The sequence below is a fragment of the Calliopsis andreniformis genome, unplaced genomic scaffold (assembly GCF_051401765.1).
Source record: "Calliopsis andreniformis isolate RMS-2024a unplaced genomic scaffold, iyCalAndr_principal scaffold0022, whole genome shotgun sequence".
Classification (NCBI taxonomy): Eukaryota; Metazoa; Arthropoda; class Insecta; order Hymenoptera; family Andrenidae; genus Calliopsis; species Calliopsis andreniformis.
The window spans coordinates 7593084-7614747 of NW_027480432.1; the positions used below are offsets into that span (position 1 = coordinate 7593084).

The window sequence follows — 21664 nt, forward strand, 5'->3', positions numbered from 1 at the left end:
ATAATAGCAGTCCAACAATTACAACAATGTCAACCCACAGTTACAATCCCTAGAACAGAAACAAATCATTCACCAGTATATAATAGTAACCCCACAATATAATCTGACGATTTGTCCTCAGGACTCGACAGGCGAGGCACCTGGAAGCGCTTCCTGCTAAGCAAAAGCTCTGGAGGCAGTGGAGGCACCCCACAGCACACGTCTGGCACTTCCACTGACACAGAGCTGACAACTCTGGACACCCACGAACTTTGGCTGCCAGAAAGCGAGCTGCCACCCTCGGCCATGTCCGCCCTTCACGCCTTCGGCGCCGAGATGCTGAAGCTCTCAAGAGGCCTCGAGGGAATCGGCAGCCCTGGGAGTCCTACACCTGCTGGGACACCCAGGTCCACGCCCCAACACTCAGTGCAGCATCATCAGCACCATCAACACCAACAGCACCAACAGCATCAGTCCCACAGCTGCAGCTTTCGCCATGGGTAAGAGTCAGCCCTGATTGTCGCGGTAACTGAATGACTCTGAGTTGGGGGTAGGATTATTGACCAGGACTAGTTCTAGTTGGCGATTGGGAAAGAAAAATGATAGCAAAAAGTACGTATGTGGGTCCAAGTACATGGGTCCAAGGTAAATGGGTCCAAGACGATTGTCCACATAGTGTAGACACTGTTGGTTCCCTGAGGTGCTCCATGGCAGAACTGTATGTGTACATTGTGATGACGATCATCTTGGCTCCACTGATTGCATGCTTCTATGCTAATATTTTTCTTCTCGTGAGGATGAACGATTTTAGGCTTCCATGGTTCGAATTAACTTGGCCTCAGGTTTACATGCCTTGGGGTATCTGAGGCTTTCATATTAAAGCAAAGTCTGAAAGGAAATTGCTTTTCAGTGTTAATTGATCTGCTGACCAATTGAGAGAGACTGGGGATCAGGGATCCACGATATAATCAGGGTTTCCTTGAACATATGACAGTAGCAACTGATTTGGAAGTGGTAGAGAATACTGAGATGTGTAGAGTGAAGGACACTGGTAACATTGTTCTATCTTCTTTACACTTTTCCTAGCTCTGTTTCATTATTGATTAATCATCACAAAGTGTCCTATGACCCATATCTGAACCCTAGAGCCAGGGAGCATTACTCCTCTGTTCTTTCATCTGGCTTAATAATTAACACTTTGGCTCTGGGGTCTAGATACACAAGTCAAGTCAATCAGAACAATGATTCCTAAGAATACCCAAGTATGGAGCCAGCAAACATATTGAATACCTTCATAAAACTTGCACCACTTTCTTAAACACAAACATAAATTAGGATCTTCCTTAATGAATGCTGAACACAAGACCCAAACATTGGTCTAACTCCCCCCATCAAATAAATAAAAGGAGGAACTCTTCCTGCACGAGATGCAGCTTGCTAACTCCCCCAGAAGCTTTCTAGACGCGTCCCCAGGATCCACGCGGAACAGTGTCGATTCCATTTCGTGGCAGCACGCTGGATAGCGAGGAGTTACAGCTACAAATAAAACATCGCCAGGGTATAGTCGCGGAAGAAATTTAACCGAGATCAGGGATCGCCTGTCGAAGGCTCCTCAGGAACACCTGTCACAGGGGAGCAGCTCAGCCCGAGGATATTCCCAGCGAGCACGTGAACGTCTGGCTGCTTCGATTTACGAACACCGTAGAAATCCCTTCAGAGGATCTGTCACGCGGAAGGAGCCTCGCGACGCGACAGATTTATGACGCGCGAGGAATTCCCACTCCGCCCTCACGGAATTTTTTTCACAGCTTGCACTCCGCAGGCTGGAGCCCTTTCACGCAGTCGTCCGAGCTAACGCGACGTGCCGTCTGGAAATTGGCTACCGACTGCCAATATCCCGGGATCGAGACCCGTTTTATTGGCAGCCATCCCGCCGTGTCTCGCCCGTCTGATATGCCCGCCATGCGAGCTGATAACTCTCTGAGGAATCTCGTCTCGAGATTGGGACGCTCGTTGATTGGGAAGCACAGCGCGCCGTGAAATTCGACTGTGAGTTTCAAGGGGCTGGGTCGTTGAGTTGTCGAACAGTTTTGGGTGTTCGTGGTCCTTTTGTGAATAGAGATTGAAAGGAAATTGAGTTACGTTTAGGGTAGCCAGTTGAGGAGACAAAATGTCTTCAAATGTAGATTCTATTCCATAGATAGAGTTACACTCTATTATAGTGGAATAAGAAGAAGTACCTCAGGCAAAGTAACTAGACACATGAGGTATCCCACTTTTCTACTATATGACGTCACTGGAAGACAGTTTGTCCCGACATCTGGCTACCCTACGTTGAGCATACTTGTAAACTAGATAAGTCACATGGCTATGGGGAAATGGGAGAAGATAAAGGGAATAATAGATTGGTCAGAACTTGCAAATTTGAGAGTGTATACATTCAACTCATTGCTTCCAAAAAATAAGCGTGAATGAGGACTCCAGGCGAAGAACGAGGTAAAAATGAAGACAAAGCGTGGAGGAAAATTGCAGGGTCACTAGAAATGGTCTCATTTTTAAAGAAGATCCCCGTGGTCTTAATGGAACCGCAGAATTATCGAGGTCTAATTCGAAAGCGCGCAAAACATCGATCGGCGCCGTTTTAATTCCGCGTGGAACAGTCAACCGAGACTCGGCGAGCTGTCTCCCGCAAATGAAATTGCAACGAAATTACTCGTTCGATTGCGAAGCCAAGGATGACGGGTATCATCGATATTACACCTGCCGCGAATTTGCATCCCCTCGACCTCGCGCCATTTCGATTTGACGTGGTCCCGATGCTGGGGCTGAATAACGCCTCGGATTGAAGCTACGTCGCCAGGTCTAATTGATTTATGGGAACTAGAATGCGTAGTTTGGATCGAACGGTTTTGAATAGTGACTGCAGGATTCGAGATGGAAAGTGTGAAAGGTGGAGGTACGCTAAAAGCGTGGAGAGTTCAAATGGGATGGGGAAAAAAAAGAGGTTTCGAAGGTTTATGGAGAATGAACTCCGTTCGTGTTGGTCCGGTTTACTCGAAATGATGAAAGAGGCTAGTCAGATGAGAGTTCTATTCGCGAAGATTAAATTGGACGTCGACGGGGCGTTCTTTGAGGAAGATCGAAACTGTAGAGTGCAGGGAGAAATACAATCTTTAAGTTTAATTAATTAGTTATAGTTGAGGAAATAGTATTATTAATAACACAAGTGTCTTGAGTCTCTTGAGAGTCTTTGGAAAGACGTAGGTATCCTTCTCAAATAGTTGAATGTATTTTTCTTGGTATTGCTATCATACAACACTGACATATTCCAGATGACACATCCTAAGAGAATTTTAAACCTACATAGGTTCCTAAAATTCTATTTACCTTATACCAATTAAACGAAATACGAATTTTCTCAAGAACTTGTATTGTGCCTAAAGTTGTACGAGAACTATCAGTAAATCAATACCAAGAACAAAAGACGCAGGGAATAATCACCAGACTTACTCAAACGAGATCTACAATAGCTTCCAACCTACCCAACACTTCAGCCCCAAGTAAGGTCAAAACACCCACCGAATCTTGTCAAACAATTCCCTCCAATGAGGGCACAGTTTGACCTTTCTGATCGTAACTGGAACACATGGGCAAAGGAGGCCGAGGAGGCATTCAATTTCTGGCCACCCCGGAAGAGGTGTCGTTCTAGATCGTTACACCAGTTCCAGAGGACTTCCGTTCCAGTTCGAGGTCGACGGCAGGTCGTCATCTCCTGATCTATCCCAGTGACACGTAAGTGGTGTTTCTGCGCGGGACCAGGAACTCGTGGTGCAGATAGGACGCCATTCCCGCCACGGAGATTGGCTATTCGTTACTGTTCGGCGAGGCCAAGCGCAGACCTGACAGCCGACTAAATGAGAAACCTCGTTGGATTTTCCTCGACAGTGTTCGAAGCGTGGATGGTAAAAATTGACGAGAAGGGGGATCCAGGCGGCGACGATGAAGTAGAGCACACGAAGAATGATAATCGTCGAGGCGACGCGCGAGAGATTGGAACGTCGATTGGTGTTGACAGTGAAGAAGTTCTATCGCGGGGGAGATACGCGCTGACTGGGATGGGGGAGGATTGCTCTTGATGATGGAAGACTATTCCTTCTTTGTGCAGAGTTTAATCGTAAGCTTGCAATTTGGCACGGTCTCTACTTCCTGTGAGATTACGATTCATTATTAACAACGTGGTCAGGAGAGGGGAAGCAAATTTGTGAGGCTAGAGTGGCTAAACAAAGCTTACTCTGAGGCACCCCAAATTATTGACTCGCTTTGTATTTAGTCGACAAGTAGAATCCAAGAATAATACTCTCATTTTTAGAAATTCATTTGTTAAGAAGTTGAATTTGTGAAGCTTAGTGTTTGAATGTTAATAAAAAGACGTGACTATGCTTTAATTTTTGAGAATCTTAGCTTTCTGTATTCTACAAATAACTAGTGCAGGTTAATTTTTTGGAGACACTTTAAATCAGTCAAAATATGAAGAAATCAGATTATTTAAAAAAAGGGTTGAAAACTCAGAAAATATGCTCTATCTAAACTCAATAGAAGGGGTTTAATTCTCTATCCTCACAAGGACAATTTTACGTGTCATGTCTTCTTTCCATGGCTCTCATTTTTAGAAATTCATTTGTTAAGAAGTTGATGTTGTGAAGCTTAGTGTTTGAATGTTAATAAAAAGACGTGGCTATGCTTTAATTTTTGAGAATCCTAGCTTTCTATATTCTAAAAATAACTAGTGCAGGTTAATTTTTTGAAGACACTCTAAATCAGTCAAAATATAAATAAATCAGATTATTTAAAAAAAGGATTCAAAACTCAGAAAATATGTTCTATCTAAACTCAATAGAAAGGGTTTAATTCTCCATCCTCACAAGGACAATTTCACATATCATGTCTTCTTTCCATGTCTTGAAATCTTTTAACACACTCTGTACACTTAGAAACCCCCAGCCTTGGCAGAATCAAAAGATTGAAATTCTCAAGGACCATCATCAGCCTGAACCAATAACAATTTCGTCCTAACGACCCCCCGAGAATTATTTACCAATGCAAGATATGGAAAAGAGCTCGACAGGGATAATCGAAAGGAGATCGCCACATGAAAAAGACATTTTCAATCACTCTGCCCTCTTGGAGAACGTCGATCGAGATACGAAGTTGCCCGATGGCAGGACATTGTATCCCGCTGTAACTGTGTCTGGGTTGCCCCGTGGAAAGGATACGTCTTCCCGATAATATTGGAAGTTCACACGCCCCCGAGCGCTCGTGATATGCAGACGCTGGGAGCTCTCCCCTCGATAAAGTATGGACTACGAGATGGGTCCCTTAATTCCACGCGTCACAACCTCGAGATACTGAAATATGCGCATCCTGTTAACAGAATTACACCTGCATCTGTGTTACTATTTCGAGGAATTTTATTATTAACAAAACAGCAGCATCCTGGATTCTTTTTGTTAAATGTTATACTAGGTTTTTTAATTTCCAGAAAATATGACTCGATACTTGGTCTAATATTGTGTATTCTTAAAAGTGAATTAATAGATTTACTAGGAATGCTGTCCATGATTGATGCTATATTTTATTTAATTTTATTGAATTTGGTATTAATGTATCGAGTCTGCAATAACTTTGATTAGTATGATACATAAGAAATTGTGTTTAGTATGGGGTGATATGTTGAAACAGGGTTAGTGGTGCAAAAAGTAGAATATCCTCGAATATGGTCAGACATTCAGTAAGTAGTAAACTCTGAATACGGTCGATCACAAAGTGGGTAGTAAAGCTACGAATGTGATCAGACATTCAGTAAGTAGTAAACCTTGAATATGATCAGCCATACATTAACCCCAAATATGGAAAGTTTGTGAATTGCAGATGTGAATATTAAATTATTTATCAGCCTGAATATTTAGAAGTTTAAAGATTGAAATCTTGATGAGTTATTTTTGAAACTAACTGCTATTTTTTAACAATAGGAACACACTAACTAATAATAATAGTATTCTGAAAAATATTTATATTCAGAAGATGCATTACTTGAATAATCCTTAAAGTCTCTAAAGTCAGAATACCATTAAGGAAGGAAAGTAACATAAATCAGACAATAACGAGTTAAAGTCACTCAAGACGTCAATGGCACAAAAGTGGAGCACCCAATAAACAAAAATTCCATCTTCCACTCAGGAACAAAAACCTCTTTCATGTCAGAAATGGGTTCCCTGATATTCGCCTCCTATTCAGCCTCAGTTTTGCATCTCGGGGGAGAGGTTCTTCGGGAGATCTAAAAATCTGGCAGACACACTTGGCGAATGTGCTCGAGATTTTGAAAGCTTTCGGCAAGCAACGACGCTGGACGTGTTGAGGCAGACCACTTCCGATCTCACCCCATTCTCACCCCTTCCAGAACAGTGAATTATACAGTATTGTGAAACTCTCATTCGATCGCGAAAAAATTGAAATTTCGAATATGTTCAATTATTTAGTTTTTGATTCATTGAATACTTAGATGATTGTAGATCCTTACTTGGAATATATTTATCTATAATAATTGCTTACATAAGGTAATTCTCGTACAGAAATTTGCAATTCTTATGATCCTTAAAGAGTGCCATTTGGTTACATTTTTCTTCCTAGTAAGCAATGATATTTACATTGAATTTTATTTTACCCCTCATGGATCTTTTGCAGAAAGATGCATAAATTATTTTTGCATAAAGGCAAATTAGAAAAATCTTGGTGACAGTTTTGAATAGAGATGCTAAAAAATACTGAAATTTTCACTTTTCAGTGAAGTTCTCTTAGCTGTCGGAATTGAACTTGTTCTCTATTTATTTTTACTTATTGTTAATCACATATTTTGGTATTTAATTACTTCCTCCAGAAAAAATTAGCTACCACTTTTTTCTATTATTTTTTCCTTCTTTTAAATAATATAACTTCAAAGTTGTCAGATAGGTAATCATCTAATATTTAACTATTTATCTACAGCTTATATGTAGAATACACAGAGTGCTAAGCATCCCTATAAACTAACTTGTTCTCAATGATATATACACTTGCATAACAAAACATGTTTCTCCCCAACCAAACAGCTGTTTCAGAACATTCTGATCCACCCTAAACTTTGGCCCCTATTTCTAAACTCGATTCCATCTCCGAAATCAAGCTGTTCACGTTGTTTTCCTTCATCGTCAAAATTTGCGACAGCCCCCTCGTGTTAACATCATCGCGACGCGAGTTGCAGTTCGCAGGAAAATGGGTCGTGGATCAAAATTACACACCGCTGTGTTTCGAGCTTCGTGAGGACCGATCTCAAGTAGCCCTTAATTGGCAACGCGAGGCAGCTGCGATTTTCGTTATTAGGTCTCTCGATCACGAAACATTCTCGCGAGGAGAGAATTTGGGGAAAGGAGGGCGTTCGACTCCAAGGTAGGCAGAGACCCTCAACTACGAGTGGAAATTGTATCGCTAATTTGTATTCTGATTCCTGGAATTTCTACTAAATGCTGAAGTTAATTGGAGACAAAGCTGGTTTTAATCAATCCTGGAATATTCATATTTAATTTCTAGGGTGGTAATGGGGTACACTGTGTGTATCTTATTTGGCAGAATTATTTGAATTTTTTTTAGTAGGTTTAGGAATATTAAATTGGTGGAAGAATATACTTGTCTTAAATTGTATCGCTATACAAATTGTATAGGAATCAGAATACAAATTGTCGTAAATTGTATCGCTAATTTGTATTCTGATTCCTGGAATTTCTACTAAATGCTGAAATTAATTGAAGATGAAGCTGGTTTTAATCAATCCTGGAATATTCATATTTAATTTCTAGGGCGGTAATGGGGTGCACTGTATATGTATATCTTATTTGGCAGAATTATTTGAATTTTTTTTAGTGGGTTTAGGAATATTAAATTGGTGGAAGAATATACTTAAATTAATTTGAAATTAATAGTAATTGTTATAATAATAACAGCAATAATGTGTCTTCTCTGAATGTGAAGAATTGGGTTTAATGTGGCCAGGATAAAACACCAATTGGGAAGTTCCTTATCATTTACTGTCTAATGTCCTCATGAGTAAACTCCAGATGTTTTTGCAAATTCCTATTTTCATACACAATACTAGGGAAATGGAACCTAATTTTAAAGACTTGTATCATCCTTTAAATATAATATAAGATTTTATCTATTATTTATTATTTTCTAGAATTTCTATCTATACTTTTCCATATTACACACATATTCTGCATTTTTTACAGACTGAAACTTTCCATAAATGTTTAAAACTCCACAGTCTCATACACACACTTCACAGGTCACTTACAAACACCCTCATAATTTCATCAATATTCACACCAAGCGAAAACGAAACCCCATAAAAAAGGAACTCAACCCTCCTCACCTGAGCAACACTTCCCTTAATCGAAGCTCCAATAACCGAGGTCTTACACCAAACCACCACTACCCCCAACACGCAAACAAGCTCCACGAGCCTCCTTTCCACTCTTCCCAAATAAAACCTGCTCACCCTAACAACAATCTTACCCTAACGTCCAATTTCCTACCACAGAATTAGCTCTTCCAATCGACCACAGTGATCACAGAGTAAAGAGAACTGGATCCTCCGACAACAGCTCGTTAGGAAGATTTCGCAAGCCGCGGGCGATTCCCAGGGAACATCCTCATCGATCGGAGTTCCTGTTATCGCCACGAAGACGATCTTCCAGCTAGGAGCCCTCCAATCACCCGGAAAACTAGTCCCCTCGAAAACACGAGAGTCCTGAGGCTGCAGAGAACTCTGTCCCTCGTGTTCCACTTCTATCAGCTTCGATTCGGCCCGAAGGCTGCGATCCTCCTCGGTCACAGTGCCAGCGAAATCAGATGCCTTGCCTCGGAGCCAAACACGGGGAAAATCCTTTTGAATATTTCGTGCTCGACGAGGTATCTTGCGTTGATTTCGTGGAAGGGGAGGATCGAGGAGGATTGCAGAGGATCGAAGAGGATCGAGAGACTTCGACGTGGTCAGTCGATGATCGAAACCCCCGAGAGACAGAGGGTTCCGCTGGCGACACGATAAAGTTCGAATTGAATTCCTCGAGGGTGTCTCGAAGATCGAGATCAGTCTCCTTTTCTTTGGGACATTGGGGAGTGTGTGAGCGAACTAACTTGGCGATTTGAATTCGTTGAAGAGAGGAAGACTGAGGAATTCTGTTGGGGTTTCTGGATTTGATTTTGGCGCAGTAAATCAGGCTGACAGTTTTGGTTTATGAATGGATTTCTCTGTTTACTGGAATCGTTTTTTCAGGTTCATTTGGTCTTGCTTTTGGGAAGATGAGTTGAGATACAGAGGTGGGAGCTTGTAGGGAGATAACACTAGTGTTGTTATTTTTCTTAAATCTTCACAAGTGGCCTAGTGAACCACCCTGAATCCACTAAAAAGAATGATCAAAAAATTGATTCTCTGAAAAAAGCTTCATCTCCATCAAACATTTCTACTACCAATCACTTCTCAAATTTCATCCAAAAACACCTCCCACACCCAACCAACCCCTTTCTCACCCCTTCTCCTTCTACCCTATAATACCAAATCTGACAATCCTTCTCCCCATCAATTATGCAACATCCACCAATGCAAAAAATCCTATCACCCACCTCAGAAGAATCCCCACCTCTCTCACTGTCCACGACCGACCTTCCACCACCCCTGTAAGCATGCAACGACTCCCCCAGCAAGCAGCCAAGGGTTAAGTGTCATTATCAGACAAAGACACTCGAGGAAGCCGGCCACCGACTCGAGAAACGAGATGCAACAAAGTCAAAGGCTCCCCTTCAGTCGCTTTAATTAAATCATTTTTTCGAGGGCGCGATGGCAGATGGCGTGGGAGGGGCGCAAGGAGGCACCGCTGTTAGAGAAAAAGCCGTGGCAGTTTTCAGGACAATTACCAGGCTCTGGCGAAGTGGGGGGCGTCAAAGAGCGTCAAAGTGACGAGCTGGACCGACCGAAGGCGCAACGAATCCTTTGTGGGGACGCGTTCAGGATGGGCAACCTAAGTGCATTCCTTTATTAGAGAGTTTCAGGCAGGAAGTGCAGTTTACTTAAGTGCAGCCGCCTAGACAAGTGCAACTGGTCCGTTTCGTGCTTCGAATTCCGACGGCTAAGTGCGACCCGAGGTCGTGGGACCGCAATATATTGGAGGGGCTGTAAAGAGGATATGACACTTCGATTGAAACCGAAGTTTTGTTAGGCTATTGGAAGTCAAAGGATTTCTAAGAATTAATTGTTGAAGAAGTTTCTATATCGAGAAGAAATACACTTCTTGGTTATTATTCGCTACCTATCGCAATGTGTTAAAGGTGACAAGTTTATAGAGTTTACACAGAGAATCTTTTATTGTAGTAGAGGCAGATTTTTGAAGGCAATGAATGAGGATTCATATCTCTATTTATTCTGTGAAAAGAGAGAAAGTGAATAGACAGTCGTGGAGACAGTAGAAATAGCAGCGAGCTTATAGTGAATATGTCGTGGTTGGATTTAGTTTTTGACTAGAATTGTCTTTATTAATTTCAGTAAAATGTAACATATTCATTTATTTTATATTCGAGACAAGTGTAAGAAGAAATTAATGAAGCAATTGGATTTGGTATTTGTTATCGAGTTAAATTTATCACGACTGAAAGAAGGATATTCTTTCTATCGAATGAAAACAGGATCGGTTTGCGATACTTTTAAAACACTTATTTAATAACGTTGAGAGGAACGAAATATTGTACAATACTACCAGTGGAAATTCATTATTGAACCCGTGGCTTTTAATTCTCCCAGGAAGTTCATTATTGAGGAAATTCTTGGAATAGTCCTCCATGCTTTCGAAATTTCTGAACAGCTTTGATGCAATATACACTGAGAAGCTAAGGATGAGGAATTCTCCATTGTAATATCAATATGGTATAGTCATTTTTAATCGTGCATTAGTACCTTAGACAACAAACAGAAACGGTATTTTAAAGATTTATTTATATTTAATTTCAAAATATTATTTTTGTTTCATTAAAATATTAGCTGAATATACTGTAATAAGATTCATTTGATTATTCAGAAAATAGAAAATGAAAAAATAGAAGCTCCCTAACTGTTTCTAATAAAATATTGAAATTGTTTTTATGCCATATACGAAGGACTGATGAAATGAAGTATATAGTAAATATGAAACAAGCATTGCTTTCATGAGAGAGAGACTCTTTACTCTAACAAGCAATTATAAATGATCGTACATGTCCAAGTAAAAATCTGGCTACTGAATCCTTGAAAAGAAACCACGAATGGCGAAAGAGAAAGCCAGTAGAACGCAGAATGGTGAAAGGTATAAAAATACCAGAGCGCACGTTGAACACAGAGAGGTACCATTCGTCTATAAATTTCAGTGACGATGGCATGTACCAATAGAAACACTCTGAATACTTTTGGAATTGAAGCTCGAGCCGTCCGAATAGGAAATCGTTCGCGAAGCCAATTGTTGCGGTGAGGGGCCGTTGACCAAGGTTTCCCTATTTGCGCGACGGATTCGCGCGATTGCAGATGCATCAAGTGCTTCTCTGAAAAATCAAAACGCGAGAAATGAAGCACTTCACATTGTATTTCTCCCCGACCTCTCCATCAATTGATATCGTTTCAATAACCACGGATTCGTTCGTTTTATCCTGGCTCAGTTTCACAAATTTCATCATTCCCAGATGAAGGGCTGGAAATAGTAACTCAGAATTCAGGAGGAAATTTGAGAAATAACTTGATACTTTGTATTTTTGAAGTGGAAAGTCTAATACATGAGACGTGACTAGTACTTAGTAGTATAACTCCTGGGATGTCTGGTGTCTAGTGGCATAGTCAATAGTAACTTTGTTCCTAATAGCCTAGACCCTAGCAGCCTAGTCTCTAGTAGTTTAGTCTTTGGTAACCTAGTCTCTAGTAGTTTAGTCTTTAGTAACCTAGTCCCTAGTAGTTTAGTCTTTAGTAACCTAGTCTCTAGTAGCATAGTCAATAGTAACCTAGTTCCTAATAGCCTAGTCTCTAGTAGTTTAGTCTTTAGTAACCTAGTCTCTAGTAGTTTAGTCTTTAGTAACCTAGTCTCTAGTAGTTTAGTCTTTAGTAACCTAGTCTCTAGTAGCATAGTCAATAGTAACCTAGTTCCTAATAGCCTAGTCTCTAGTAGTTTAGTCTTTAGTAACCTAGTCTCTAGTAGTTTAGTCTTTAGTAACCTAGTCCCTAGTAGTTTAGTCTTTAGTAAACTAGTCTGTAGTAGTTTAGCCTTTAGTAACCTAGTCTTTAGTAGTTTAGTCTTTAGTAACCTAGTCTCTAGTAGTTTAATCTTTGGTAACCTAGTCTGTAGTAACCTAGTCTGTAGTATCCTAGCATCTAGTGGCCCAGCCCATAATATCTTTGTTACTAGTAGCATAGCCCCTAGTAATCTAGTCCCTAGTAGGTAGCACCTGACCATTTTCTCGAATTCTATTCATCTAAGTTTCAGAATACTCAAATTTCCCACAAAACATGCTTCCTAAAAAACTAGTTAAACGTTCTTCTAAGACACTATGCTTATTCCTCAAAGGACGTTTCAACTGAATTAATTAATCGTTTACATCACCAAAACGAGAAGAAATACCTTTCCCAAGAGCTAATACGACAGAATTTTCTTGAAAGAAAAACCTTCAGGTCGCCATGATGGTCCATCTTCAATAATGGACAGAACACGTCAGAAATGGCTAACGCAGCTGCGTTTCATACGCGTCCGATTTATAGCAACGATATTGGTATCCTTTTTTCCCTGACAGAGAGGAAAGAGTAGCCCCGCGCGTTACCTCGGTCCCGCGATCCATTACGTTTCATATAGCACAGAAAATGAGAAAAACGAGGAACGTGAGAAAGACTTGGCGATCTAAAAACGCACTCCCTTTGCAGAAAGTACTCTCATGAGTTAATGCGCCATGATGGCAGTGCATAAACTATTATAATTTCTGCTGTTTTGGAAAGGAGTGACTTGAATGAAAATTCGAGTCTCCCTTTGGTTCCCATTCGGTGTTCATCTTGATGAATCATTCATTTCTGTTAGACAGTGAAAAGTTCAGGTAATATAAGGAGAATTGATGTGGAGGATGATTTAGTGGGAATCTTGGCTGCTTTAGGTGTCCAGGGATAGCTGCCTGCAGGAAGCATACACAAAGTACACGTTATAATACTAAAAGAATATATAAAATCCCTACTAGGGTTCCATATCTTTCACTGAGTTCGAATAACTTTCGTCAATATTCAATACTTCTTACACCTCTCTAACCAAATATCCCAAATTTCCAGGAGCGGCGAAAGCGGTGCCAGCAGCGTTTCCGGTTCAAGAACCAGCCTCTCCATGCAAGAGGACCTCTGCTCCCCAACACCCTGGAAGCATCGACGAAGAGCCTCGACGTTCAATGAAGCGCATCTCGAGCGAGCAGGGTTAGGCTCGCCCAAGACACCCAGGAAGAGGTCGTTCAGCTTCCACGAGCAGTCGGTGTATGGGCACAGTTCTGCCTGCAAGAACTCCTCGAACGAGGACAACGCCCAGAGGAAGTCCACCGAGAAGCCTTCAGGCGAGATCGCCCTTCCGCCGCCATGCACTTGCCCCTACTTCGGGGAGTCGTCGAAGAAGCCACCGCCCCAGCCCTCAGGCGAGATCGTAATCGTCTCGAGCGATACTATGAAACCAATCTCAGGCAAGAATCTCGATGTGGGCCTTTTAGGCAGGAATAACAGTGGCAGGATCGAGCCTAGCAGGAACTACGAACTGAACTCGGTCGTGACGTGGAGAGGGGGCAGGAGAGGATCCAGTTTAGGTGGGTTGCAAATTAGATTCAGTTTCAGATGGATATAAGTTCATGACTTAGGATTATGGATTCGTGAATGTGAAAGATAGGAGACATCTTAAATTTAATATTTTTAAGTGTGGGTTGGATTTATAGGGTTGACCTATTCCCATCGATTTCTAGGGTTAACCTATCTTCATTGGTAGTTGGAGGTCCTGATTTATCAATGTTTGCCTCCCATATCTGAACTCTAGAGCTTAAGCGTATGAAGTCACGCAAATAAAGGTGGACTTAATACACACTCTGCCTCTGGAGTCCAGATATTTCTCTAACACTCTTATGACACTTACATGAAGCACAAATATAATAACCAATCGATTTACTTAAAACAACCTAGCTCAGTTTATACTATTCAATACTACCATAGCTTATACTTTATTTAGAGGTTGCAGACTCATGATCGAAGTAGACCAAGACCTTTAGACTTAGTAGTCTTGCATGAGCCTATCAGTTAGTATCCCCTCAACTAGACCCCCCAAATTACTTTAAGTCATTAGCTCCACAACTAGTATCGAAAGACTCAAAATAAAAACAGCCCTCGTCAAGTTTTACAACAGCTTTCATACCAACTAGTTCTAGTGATCAGAAGTGATACCCACAACCTAGTGGCTATTATACCACCCAGAACGTTATAACCCTAACAAGACGAGTATTTCATTAAAAATAATGTTACCCTGTAGAACAAGAGTATCTTCATACTCTCCAGGAAGAATACAAGAATTGCCAAGAGTTTTTCTCATAACCCTTCATTCCCACCCAAAACAGTCTCAGAAGCCACCCACCAAAACGATCAATTAATCCCACCCGCTCTCACACTTCTGTCTCAGGAAACACGAGGACCTCTCTGCTAGCCTCAAGAGCCATACCCATCAGACGAGCAGCAACAATGCGAGCCCACAATGGCGCAGCGAGTCTGAGCTCCAAACAGAGCAGCAATTCCTCGTCCCCCTGCCTGCACAGATACTCAGGGCAAGTTCGCAGCCACCATTCAAGAACCAGCAGCGTGGTATCGCGGAACAGCTCGCGTCACGGAAGGATCATCAGACTAGAGCAGAAGGCGACGAAAGTCCTGGGCGTCGTCTTCTTCACTTTCGTCATCCTCTGGGCGCCATTCTTCGTCCTCAACCTAGTCCCAGCGGTGTGTCCCGACTGTGAAAGGCAGATCGACCGCAAGATCTTCGACCTGGCCACCTGGCTAGGCTACGCCAGCTCCATGGTCAACCCTATTTTCTACACGATTTTCAACAAGGTCTTCCGACAGGCGTTCAAGAAGGTCCTGCTCTGCAGATACAGGAACCAAACATGGCGGCCGTCAAGGTAGGCCTTCGACCCCGGGAGACCGGGGATAGCCGTGACCAGAGTTTAACACCCAAGGGACTGATCTCGTCGAAGTTAATGGGCACGGAATGAATTTGGCAACACTGTAGACTCTCTGAGAGCCAGACGTCACGGTCAGTGGTGTTTCTGAGCGAGCCGCGGACCGTGAAGGTTCAATTTCCGAACGTAGACTCGAGGAGCCTTCATCAAAGCGCGGAAAAAATTTCATTACTGACGTCCTCCCGAAAAACTGGCCAGAGAGATGTTTTGGATCAAGGGCTCGCCAGGGAATGGCCCTGCTCAACAGACCGCGAGCCACGGGTGCTGGTTTAATTTTCGGACGCGGTCGCCAGAAGCTTCCTTGAAATTGGAAGAGATGATTACTTCCGGAGGCAGCGAAAGAAACGCTTTTCGGGTCAAGAATTCCTAATAAATGGTGCTTTCGATCGACCCCTGAGCACAGTCGACCTTTGATCTATCACGAGAGGCTCGAGAACCTCCAAGCAATCGCGATCCCTTCCGCGGACTGGGTCTCGTAGGAACGATAAAGGTGATCCCTAGGATAAGGATCGAACGGTTCGATACCAAGTGATTAATATCTAGATTCCAGTGATTAATATTTTGTTAAGTGAATCGTGACGAGTGAATCTTCCAGTGGAGACCGAGGATCAGTTAGGGCAGTAAGAACTCTGACGACGAGGACATATTAACAGTAAGTGGACTCGAGTTCTCTCATCGACGCTTAATTTTCAATTTTCCAGTAGAGTTGCCGGATCGGGGGAATTGCTCAAGTGTCCTGGCTAAGTAGAAAAGACTGTCCAAGGAGTGGACAGTCGGGACAGGTCGAAAGAGTTATCGAGGATCGTTCAAGAAACAATTTCGAGGCACGCTCGAGCGGAGCTATTAGTCGCGCAGTTTCCGTCGGCGAGCTTCCGTCGAAGCGTTGCTCGAGAGCACTTTATCGTTATCAGCCACGTTAAGGTCTAGCGCATAGAATTGCCGTAATTTGTTCGCGGAATGTCCAGCGGCGATAATGAACGCGGCCCTCAAACTTTTAATGAGTAATGTAGAGTGAGAGGTATTAAATCAACCGTGATGGGACGTCCAAAGCGAATTGGTCTTTAACAGCGACCCATAAACACGAGTTGCTAGATAATTAATGACACTTGGCGACTTGTTATCGATCCCCTTTGGTTTGCAACGACAGAGGGCGACATTTTTGTCGAATTGACTAGGCGCGTCAGGTGATTATGTGAAAGTTTCGACACGTGTTCCTGCTTTGACACCTGGACATGCGCCTGAGACTAAGCAAAGCCAGTTGCAGTGGAACCTCGATGTCTGCTAATGTAGGACAAAGAGTGTGCGAGTATCGAGGTTTGTTGAATTTCAGGAAATATTATTTTCTGTGTTGTTTAGTTTTGTTGCTAATATATGGTGTCTCTTATTTATTGGAATAGAGACTCGAGGATGTCGAGGTTCCATTGGGTAAGATAGATCCAATGGCCAATGTGAGTTTTGTTATAGTATTCTGAGGAGCTAATGTCACTACTCTGCGCAACTATGGAGAAAAGCAGTTTCTATACAGATCTTGATACAGAACTAATTTGTGACAAGTTGACCTAAACTTTGATGACTTCAGGCATCAATATTTTAAGGATCCTTTCACCAATTTTTTTATTTTGAGTTCTGAATTTTTATGACAGAAACTAATATTCCTCTTAAATATTATCAACAGATACTATTTTATCCCATTTTACTCAATTAATTGTATATAGTATATAGCATACAATAAACAGTAACTGATTAGACGAGAAAGACAATATAATTATTATCAGTTTGTTCCAACATTTCTGTACAGAGTGTCATTAATTTTTTAAGCAAAATACTGTTCGTCCCTGCAATTTTGAAAAATACTCACAACTATCTAAACCTACAAAAAAACTTATTTTACACTCTCTTGTAGTTACTGTCTCTCTCCATAGTTAAGCATGACTGCTCTCGCCCCCTCAAGGTTACTAATCTAGAACGAAATAGAGCTACAACGCTACTAGCAGCGAACATGAAAAATAAATACGTAACAATGATGGCACAGAAGATGCGATAAACAGTTCTACAGCCTAAAGCTTTGCCTTTTACTACGCCTCTCGTTTTCAATTAACTAAAACCCACCCCACAAATTCATCTACATTTCGTTTTTAATGTACATCCATTTTGGAGACACATTTCCTCTGTTACTCTTTGATCTGGCACGACAGTATCTGTAACTGTACATGCTGGAAGTAAAGCAGTAAATGAAACTGAATGTTAAAAGTTTCAACAACGTTATTGGAAGAGTACAAAGGTACGTCTCAGACGCGAAGAAAGTCTTCTAGGAATGGGATCCAAGATCATCGGGGTTCGCTGTAAACTGAGCTGCTTAAATGGATTAGTGTAAGGTCCACGGAATGAGCAATTCGCTGAAAAGATAGCGTGAAAGCGTATCGATCATGCGTCCCTCAGAATGGCTACGTGTAATGGAAGTGGTTCAGAGGATCGAGCAGGTTGAACGATAACAATCTTGAGGTTCGTACCACGAGACGAACTGAGGGTAGATATCTATTGAAATATTAGAGTCAGAGGAAGAGAGTAAAATCAACCTTTACTTTTATATTTACTTCTTATTTCTCAAAAATTAATTATATATTCTGAGTTCTTTTGTTACACGTGATATTTATGATGATTCACGTATTTTGTGTGCTGAATTCAAACATGCTTTCGATTTTTAATATCATATGTGGTTTTTGGACAAATTAATTAGAATATTGACAAACTACGTCAGAGTGAAAAACAACAGACAATTATCCGCAAAGTGGTAATCAATTTTTCAAGTTTTCCACTTTACCTCTGATAGCTTTCGAGAGAGAGAGTCCAGCAACAATACTCTACCTACGCAATCTAGTTTCCCAGGCATTGAAAATTTGCATTTAAATTCAAACAAATTTAATTCCCCTTCTACGACTCTGAAACACAATTTTTGCTTAAAACACCAACATTAAAATCACATTAATTACGTCTACAATACTCGATAACCAAGCTGCAGTTGATACGATATAGAACGACTCGTTAAAAACAGACTCCCAAAACTTCTCCAAACATAACAAAAAGCTTCAACAGAAATCAGAGAAATACTACAAAACCTCTTGCATATTTGAATTCAGGACTGTCTCACAGCATACGTGACCAAACTCTGTCCAATGCAACCCAAATTCAAAGACTTCAGTCTGAGAGCGTACTCGACAGAAACAAGCCAAGATCAGAGAGGAACACTTCGTACTCTTCCCCTATTAGACCACTATCAGTCAGACCGATCCAAGAAGGAACCCAGATTCGAATCTCGGTCCATCGAATTGATCGCCGATTCCTTTCCTTCCAACGAGCTCGGGACAAAACACGAGTGGAATTAACGAGTGGCCTGAGAGGCAGGAGTCGATAGCAGGCCTCTTGCGTCCAGAGCGAGAACAGAGGCCAGTCGCTCGAGGAGAGCACAAAAGGACCTTGCTGGAGATTTCCGCGGGAAATTCTTCGTCGTTTCGATGGATTAGGTTCAGCGAGCCGCGATCGAGTTTTAAGGCGAACGCGAGCCATCGACGATCGACCTCTCGGTTTGGCTGGAGGCCTAAAGAGTTTGGGATGGCTTGTGAACAGAGAATCGCGGGAATTGTTTATCCTTGCGCGAAGTTTGAGGACTTCTGAGGAAATGCACGTCGAGGGGACCTGGAGCTGAAGAGGAGGCGATTCAGTCTGGAGATCTGCTCAAGCCTGCTCGAGGATCTGCTCAAACAAATGTTCAGTCGTGTAGAAGCCGAGGAATTTAGGAACTCGTTAATAAGAGGGAGTATTTAAGGAAAGTTGTCGAAGGACTGAACTGTTGGGAATGGTGAGCTTTGACCTGTGGGGTAGTAATAAGGAGCTTTTGCAAGCTCTCATGGCAGGTCGTTTTGTTTTTCTGTAATACAGTATTATGCTTTAGTTTGCCTGAGGCTAGATAATGCATCAGCTGATGCAATGGTCATTGAATTAGGATTCAATACAGAAAACTGAATTACCATGAGCAGCAAGTCTTTCTAGCCTGACTAAATTATTAAATCTGTTGATTAGAAATTAATGTATTATGAGACTTTCTCTATTTAGATTTAATTTTCTGGACCCATAATTCTCTCAGAAATGACTTCTGGATATTATGAATATAATGATTGACAGAAGAAAGTTTTAAGAATTAGCAAAACAGTTAGAAAAGATACAATCTTATTCGACTTTTTAAATATTTAATTATTCAAATTTTCAACTTCCATATTTACGAAATCATTGTATAAATTTGTTTAGACTCAGGTTGAACCTCATCTGCTCCCAACTGTTCACAGTTACATCACACATATAACAACTTCTGCCTCATGTACCATTGTTAACAAAATACTTATCAATAAAGCTACCCCTTGCGCGTGCGTGGATGAGTGCACGAGTGTGTTCAAAGCACGTGACACGATCTCGCGACGTCTAGCGAATCTGAAACGAATCTGAAACGCTCTGGCGAGAGGCAGAGAGTCGAGAGAGCTTTGCGCTTAAGACGAGAGCTAGCGAGTCTTTGCGAGATGGTTGAGAAGATTGTGAGCCACCCTGACCCCAGAAATCCCTTCCACGATCCTTCGAACTCGATTGCAATCGCCGAAAGACGATTTTCGCTTCGATTCCACCGTGTCGCGTTTTCGTGATATTTATCGCCACCCGTGTGGCAACTCTCTTAGACTGCTAACGCTTTGCCAGCCTGTCTGTTAATCCCTCTGGGAACTCTCGATTTGAAAAACCGCTGTCTCTTGCAAGAGGAACACTCACTTTGTTGTTGATTCTAGTGCTGAAGATTTAATTTTATGCGGATTTCTGGAGGCTTTGATTCTTCCAATCCTTAACAAAAACCCTTAAATTGATTCACATACAAAACCAAAGGTATTTATTCTATCACAAAGTCACTTTGTCTAATTTATCCTCTTGATTTTATCTCTCAAATTATTATGCTAAAAATTTCCAAAGAAAAGAAGACTATGATACCAATTTTCTTTTCCCAAAAATAAGTATTAAATATTAAAAATAATAAAATACTAAGAAACCTTCTTTTGGCTAGCACTGTACACGTATCTGATTTTGCGAAAATACTTGCTTCAGTATTTAATACATAAAAAATTAGCTAACAATAAAAATCCTCAATTTTAGACACAGCATAATGAAAATGAAGAAACCACTTGCATTGATAAAATCAAAATCTTCCTAATAGATTTACAATTCACGCAATATTCCAGAAAAATTTCCACAAGCTCTCTAGCAAACGAAATGAGCTGTAATTCGAGCAGCAAATTTCCGCGGGGATATTTGCAAAAGAGAAATTAGATCTGCCCGTTTCCTAAATCAGGGAACTGCGCATCGTATTTCCTCGCGGAAACGCAGGCTGGTAAAGCGTTAACAGCGACGTGAATAGCACGCTCAAAGAAGAAACAAATGTAATTATTCGCGTCGCTGATATAACGTTACTTCCGAACCTAATATTTCTGAACTTTGAAGTACTTCGCTGTTTGAAGCACTCCTCGCGAGCAGCGGAGGAGAGATCGAATTGTTTCGAGCAATGCAAACTTAAAAATGGATATAAAATAATTCCTCATCACCCTTGGAGTACATCATTTAAACGTTAAATCTATAACTACACTCTTAGTGAAAATTGGTAATTCAATGTTTCTCGTTCGAGTTGGTTTCAATTTATCTAAAAGCACGGGACAAAATAATAATTGAGCTACTAAACGAAATCAGTTATTTTAATTGGTTTTATATGGGCCACAGTTAAGATAAAGAATAAAAATATGTATTACTAATGATTGATATACAGGCTGATAAATTTTAATTTCCCAGGGCACATATCTCAAAAAATATTAAAATTATGAAAAAATGGATCACACAAAGCTTGTATAGTTTCGAGGATTCATTTATTTAACCTTGCAATTACTTGGGTCATGGAAACTTTGAGAGTTTATATTTCAACAATGGTTTATGCAAAAATTACATGTAGGCAGTATTTTAAAAAAGTTTTGTTTTAAAAATTCCAAATTGACTTCTGTAGGCTTCTTCAAGGTTGCTGCAAGGTCAAATAAGTAACAGCACAGTATATCTCCTCGAAACCATACGACTTTTATCTAAACCACTTTTTCATATCTTTAGTATTTTTTAAGATATTTGCCCTGAGAAATTGAAACGAGATAACTGTATAAAAAACTCTCTTATTAATATCGTAATAACAAACAGGGATCGAAGAAAATAGTGTTTGTGAATAAAAACGATTTTAATGACATTTAAAATAATTACCGAGTTTCTTCTGAAAGAAAATCTTCTATATCCAGAA

General features: G+C 41.0%; 2 protein-coding genes across 3 annotated transcripts in view; one reads left to right on the forward strand and one right to left on the reverse strand.

Moving 5' to 3' along the window:
* The window catches only part of 5-ht2b (5-hydroxytryptamine receptor 2B), a 99875-nt gene extending 82507 nt beyond the window's left edge, over positions 1-17368 (forward strand). The window contains exons 4-6 of the mRNA XM_076391375.1: positions 122-479; positions 13385-13899; positions 14757-17368. Coding sequence (XP_076247490.1) covers positions 122-479; positions 13385-13899; positions 14757-15250 — 1367 coding nt within the window. The 3' untranslated portion in view covers positions 15251-17368. The remainder of the gene's footprint in view (positions 1-121; positions 480-13384; positions 13900-14756) is intronic.
* Positions 1-21664, reverse strand: part of Rpn2 (Regulatory particle non-ATPase 2) — a 110466-nt gene that overhangs the window by 10977 nt on the left and 77825 nt on the right. The window lies entirely within an intron of this gene.